This window comes from Nematolebias whitei, chromosome 1 (genome assembly GCF_014905685.2).
Source record: "Nematolebias whitei isolate Nwh7 chromosome 1, NemWhi1, whole genome shotgun sequence".
Lineage (NCBI taxonomy): Eukaryota > Metazoa > Chordata > Actinopteri > Cyprinodontiformes > Rivulidae > Nematolebias > Nematolebias whitei.
In genome coordinates, this window is record NC_056498.1 from 50,916,650 (window position 1) to 50,923,100 (window position 6,451).

Below are 6,451 nucleotides of genomic sequence, written 5' to 3' on the forward strand. Positions count from 1 at the left end.
GCACGCCCCTTCTGTTTATGACTTCCGGTTCCAAGCCAGTTTGAGCAGCTGCGTCGTGCTGTCTCCTTTTTAGCCTTTATTTTTCTTTCTTCTTTGTTTGAAGTTGTATTTGTACTGTTTAATGAAGAAAAAAAATTAAATAAAAAAAAAAGTTTAGGTATTTTCGGGTATGCACGCCCCTTCTGTTTATGACTTCCGGTTCCAAGCCAGTTTGAGCAACTGCGTCGTTGCCGTTTACGTAACAGAGGGAGGCGAAGCTGACGGTGTTTTTCTTCTTCAACATTCGCAGTTTCCTCGAGAGAACGAAGATGTGGAAGATTGTTCTCCTTTTTCTCGCGCCCCTGTTCGCCGCTGGGTTAGGTGGCATGACTGGTGGCAAACAAGACATAGATGTTAATGATCAAGGTGTTCAGAACGCTCTGAACTTCGCAGTTGTCGAGCACAACAAAGCCTCCAACGACCTTTTCTACGTCAAGAATATGGAGGTACTCAAGGCTCAGTCTCAGGTCAGTAACGTTTTTTGTTTTTTTTTGTATTCCTAAATAAAAGGGATGCCTGAACAATAAAACAAAACATGAGTAGTTGGTGGATCTGGTCTTAATTAGACTTATCAAAAGTTGATTATGACACTAAATGGTTTTAATTATATTGTTCTGATAGTGATTATCTGGACAAGGCAAATAGCATAAATCATGTTAAAATCTACTGAACTGAGCAGTCTTAAATTTTATAGTTGCTTATTTATTTATTTGTCATGCCAAGCTCCACCTACTAATTATATGAACAATATTAACAGAAGGGAACCTAGGAAATGTTTTCCTTTTATTATTGTTTCCTCAAGTTATGCACAGTATGTGCTCATTATACGTTTCAAACGGGCTTCATGTGTTAGAATGACCTGTTCTCTTTACAGGTAGTTGCGGGTGTGAAATACTACATAAAGGTGAAAATGGCAACGACCACCTGCAAGAAGGGCAGCTTATATAAAGGTTGTCCCGTCCACACAGACCCAGCGATAGCCAAGGTAATAACTTTGAAAGAATGCGTATCGTCCGCTCAACATCTGTAAAATTCAGTGTCGTAGCCATTTTTATGTCTGCCACTGTGGCTAGATTGAATCAGGTTTGGTCCACAAGGTAATCAGTTGTAGTTGTTCATCTACAACACTGACACGAGCGATAATGGCTGAAGGCTCATTTTGAGAATCCGAATCAGAATAAACTTTATTGGCATTGCACCGAGATACAACGCGAACATGTACGTACAGTCGTCCGAAGATGGGCGGAGTGCGCGAAGCTGCGGCTGTAAATAATTAGCGCGGCCTTCTTATTCTTATTCAGAATAATATTTTGCTTAGATGAGAAAAGGAAAGAAGACATGAGGAGAGACGGTATTAAAAAAAAAAAAGATCTCTCACACCGTGTCCTAGACAGAATGCCTGGAAGATCACAGTCCTGATAACAGCTGCTCCAATTCCCTGTCACAGCTCCACATTCAGTCCCGAGCGCTGTCGAGCTTCAACACCTCCACACGAATTTGTAGATAATCCAAGATTTCACCAACCCAAACAGTAGAATCTAGTTATCACGAATCCAATTTGTTTCCTTCGAGGTAAGAGGGTCCTCCTTACCCTGACTCGTGTCGGGAGAAGTTGATCGATTTTGTTGAGAGACCAGCTGATCCTTCGAATTAAGAGGTATGCAGGAAAAAAAAAAAAGAGGCTTTTTTTAAGGGTTCGCAGGACAAAAGAGCGCAGCAGGGAAGCGGGTGGGGGGGGAGAGAGGGAAAACACGTCTGGTTCCACCAGAGAATAGCAGGGGGAAAAAATGAAATGCAGATTTATACGTTCTCTTTATCACAAACAGATTGTTCTAAGCTTAATTCCTCTTTAGAACAGAAAACATGTTTGTACAATATGTTTAATATGATTTATATATATATATATATATATTCTAAACTTTGTGTTTCAGAATTACATCTGCGACTTTGAGGTGTGGAGCCGCCCGTGGCTACCAGATATCCAGGTGATGAAAAGCAGCTGCTCGTAAAAGAACTACGTGGGACCGGCATTGTTTGCAGAATAACCGTCACTCCGAGTGAAATGTACTTTTCTTTACATTAACCTCTAAAGTATTAACATCCTTAAATCTTACCTTCATTACGTCACTTTAGGCTAATATGTTTCAAACTTTACTACAGAGGTCTACAGTTTTTAATAGTTCCACACAAAAATAACAAGCAACTTGGTTGTCAAATAACACATCAGCCTAGTTTTAAAATACTGTAGTTTTAACTTTGTTGAGTGGTCCTGTGATTAATATGTTTGTTTCCCATTTGCTTTCCCAACATCTTTATTCTTGTTTGATTTGACGAAATTACTGTCTTACATTAATCAAAGATGCAATATGTTTAGATTGGTAAAACATTTAGTCATTATTATCACCCGACACCTAATTTATCTTTATTTTCCACTTTTAACTTCAATAATAACTCTCCAAGTCATTATTTGTGTTTTGTTCCATCATTGAATTGTTAAAGTTCAATATACTGTAGGTTTTTATGCAAAATAAAGGTTGTAACTTTTAACAAACTGTACGTTCATCACTATTAATAAAGACATTAATTACCTAAGTTTTGTTTTTTACACTTAATGAATGGATTAGGGCTGAACAATTAATTGCATTTGCAATAATATCGCAATATGATGAAAAGCGATTTTCTAATTGCAAAGGCTGCAGTTTGACTGGTCACATGATCTGGTTATGTGACTTGCGAGTGAGCAGAGCAGGAGAAGTCACTGCGTTTTAACTGGTTGCACAATGGAGTCAGGCTCAACAGAAGCTGACACATCTGAAAGTTTGGTACCAAAGAGGCAGCACGTCCGTTGTTTGGAATTATTTTAGCTATAAAAAAAGAAGACTTAACGACATGTATTGTGCAGAACCTGCCTTGCTGCTTTCGCTACCTCTCAAGGTAACACCACAAATTTTTAACAACACAAAAAAAACACAAAGCCATTTACGACAGTTGCATGGTTAGAATGTCAACGACCAGTGCTTCAACTTCAAGCAATGTAGCAGCCAACAGGGATCACTGACCAAACTGTTCGAAGGTATTACTCCGTAGGAACTCAAAATTGCACTCGGAAATAACTCTAGCAATAACGGAGTTCATAGCGAAAGACATGATGCCCATTAATATAGTGACCAAGCCTGAGTTTACGACTTTGGTAAACACAATGGATAAGCGGCATAGAATGCACTCGCGCACACATTTTAGCCAAGTTGCTATCCTGGAGCTAAACACACACAAAAAAAATGCAGAAACAGTTGCAGTGGAGCTGAAAACGAGTTTTTCTTTTTTAACAATTTAAACAGATTTATTGCATGTGTTTGTTGAAAAATACACGAGAAGACATTGAAAAATAGTCATATTAAATCGCAATATTGAGGTAAAAAAAATAACAATATCGCAATTAGAATATTTTCCAAAATCGTTCAGCCCTTTCCTCATTAGGAACTAATTTTTACTACCATGAAACTGCTCTGTAACGACACAAACTTTGGTTTTAAATTAGTAATAATAAAGACCAAGTATTTTTAAAGTTTTTTTTATAAAAATATAACATTTTGGAATATATAAGACTTTCTTTCAGTAAGCTCTGATGTGAAATACAGCAAGTTATGAGCAACCTTGATTTTCTGCTTTGTACAAAGGTTGACCCAGACAGTTGAGCATGTTTAAACTGCCAGACAGTAAAGCTGAGGATAATGAGGATTATAGCTTCAAATGCAACGCTGTTGTTTGGAAACTGGCAGGACCCGGTAGAAAAAGCCAGACCTTGCATAACCTTCTGTTCCCATGCATGTGGTGGGTGCACATCCAGTCCTGCTACACAAAAAGAACACATCATTTAAACATGCAGATAAAGCAGTGTTTATTTGCACCGTGTTTAGGTTTTAAATTACATTTCCACCATTTCTGTGTGAAACACTCCTCTAAAATAAAGCCACTTTCAAAAGTGAAGTCATACTTGTCTATTTACTCACCTATGTGCTTTAGGCTTGCACAAATTAAATAAGAGCCAAGTGTCAAAGTCTGACTCATCATGGCATGACTCTGACATGCTCTCTGCCCAAACATACACCAAATAAGGACAGTTACAAAGCAAAAACTGCTTCCACCCATTCAGTATGACTAGTCATTGTACAGTAGATAAATACTGAGGGGTTGGGACGACTTACCTCCGGGTGGCCAGAGTCGAAGCCAAATGTTGACGTTCTGTTCAAACAGTGGTCACAGGTAAGTGCGTGTGACGCACACCAGACCCTTAAAACTTAACACCTTCCACTGTGAGGTTGTCCTTTTAAAGGCAGTGATCTTTGTGTTGCTGATGTAAAAGACCAGACAGTTCAATTCAGTTCAGTTTATTTATATAGCGCCAACAAAGTTGTCTCAGGGCACTTTACAAGAACATTCACATACGTTAAAAAAAAGCCAATTAGTAAAGTTCTCTAAGGATAGAGAAACAGTTGTTATCACATAACAAATAAGATCAGGTTTAAAGATACATTTTTAAATTAAAGATAAAGAGTTGGCAGTGAAGGGCGAAGGAGCGACATCAGGGGCCTTGGTGTCTCCTGCCAAGCAGAAAGGGGAACTCAGCCAAGACTGGACAAACTGAATACAAACAGAACCAGCTCATTAAAACCAGAAACTAGAGCAGAACGTTTATTTCTATCCAAAGCAAAAAGATGTGAATTTGTATCAATAGTGAAGCAGATTTAAATGCCAAGCTGATTATGGAAGCTGCTGAAGGCGTTCACAATGTTTTAAAATTAGCTGTTGTTCAGCACAACCAGGGATCAAACGACTCTACCTGGAATCACTTCCTCCACATCAGACTGCATAAAAGCTTCAGTGCCACGTCCCCTTTTTCCTTGGGCATTTCCTTTTCCCCAATGGCATTGTAGTGGTGAGGTTGACTTTGAATTTAACTTTGTGTACAAAGCATTTTAGCAACTCTGAGTTGATCTTTATTATCTTCTGTGAACACAACCTTAAGGACGGTGAGCACTCATCATCAGACTAGAGACAGTTGAGGATAATTGGTTCCCTGCCTCTCAGGAGCTGCAAAAAAGTTAGTGCTGAGAAGCCCAGAATCCCCCCAATCTGAGCTACAAATTAATATAAAAAAATATTGACCAGTGATTGAGCCCTGATCACCTCGGCCACTTCATCCAGGTGTGCAGCAGGTTAGGTTATCAGTTGGAAATTCCTCAGGGAGGGGGTGGTGAGCGTCAGATCACATGTTCTCCAGGCAAATTCAGGTAAGATGGCCTTCAAGGCCAGCCAAGGGAGCCAAATTCAGATAAACACACAGTTGTTTTGGGGACAGGCAGAACTTAATGACATCTACCTTGAGTCTGTGTTGGTCGACTCGGTTCTGAAATGTCCAAATTACATGGCCACACCGATGGAACGTGACCGAGTAAAATCCCCAAGATCTGATCCATTCAGCCCAAAGCATTTGAGTCTGGGTACTCGAGACACAAACCAAGCCATCATAAAGGCAAGCAGCGTGATCGGGTCCAAATTTGATGCCGACGACTTCCTTGATTGTAGATAAAACCAGCAACAAGCCGAATCCTAAAAGCAGGAACCGGTTATCATAAACCCAATTAAATATGCGTCCTTATAATCCACAAATGACAGCAGAGATACACATCAAGTCTTCCAAGTCGATGAGATATCCAGCTGCGTGCGTGCCAACAGGGCAAATCAGCTCGCCTAAAGCCTGTCTTCTCTTCGAAGAAATGTAAATTGAGTTTAGGGACCAACTGATCAAATCAAGTCCATAATTATGGTTCGGAAGAAATGCAAGAGAGGCTCAGAAGCAGTTTCACAGACAGACAGAGCAGCAAAGCGGAGAGGGAGGGGAGAAGCATTCGATCTCGGCGAGAGCAAGTGTTGAACATTTTGCATTTTGTAACAAGGTTTGGAACAAGTACCGGTTGTTAAATATTCTGAAAGGTTCCCTACTGGCCTGGAGCCCTAAGGCATTTCATTGTGCTGCCTGTGCCCTGAGTGCTTATAGATTACAAACACTGATGCACCATCCAATCTGAATTAAATTTCTCAACTTCAAGAGTTCACGCACCCATCAGCATGTAAATATTCAGGCTAGACAACGGCACCACCTACTGTCTGCAAACATGGATCAGGAGAGATTGATTGCCATGACAGTGGAAGTTGGCTTGAGACAAAATCACAACTTCCATCACTTCACCACTTATAAGTCTATTTGAGCTTGTGTACAGGTAAATTTTGTGTGGATGAGAGAAAATCTACAATAAACTCAAACTCGTGCACACATTAACTGTTTCCAAAAACAACTGAAAGCCTTAATGTGACTTTTATGTCTATGATGAGTATATGTAAACCTCTGACT

General features: G+C 39.8%; 1 protein-coding gene across 1 annotated transcript; it reads left to right on the forward strand.

Annotated features, from left to right (window-relative positions):
• The first annotated feature begins 208 nt into the window (after window positions 1-208).
• On the forward strand, window positions 209-2,629 carry cst3 (cystatin C (amyloid angiopathy and cerebral hemorrhage)). The gene is made up of 3 exons (XM_037685054.1): window positions 209-506; window positions 914-1,024; window positions 1,971-2,629. Exons 1-3 carry the CDS (start codon window positions 309-311, stop codon window positions 2,046-2,048), a joined length of 387 nt encoding a protein of 128 aa, XP_037540982.1. The 5' UTR covers window positions 209-308; the 3' UTR covers window positions 2,049-2,629.
• The last annotated feature ends 3,822 nt before the right edge of the window (window positions 2,630-6,451 follow it).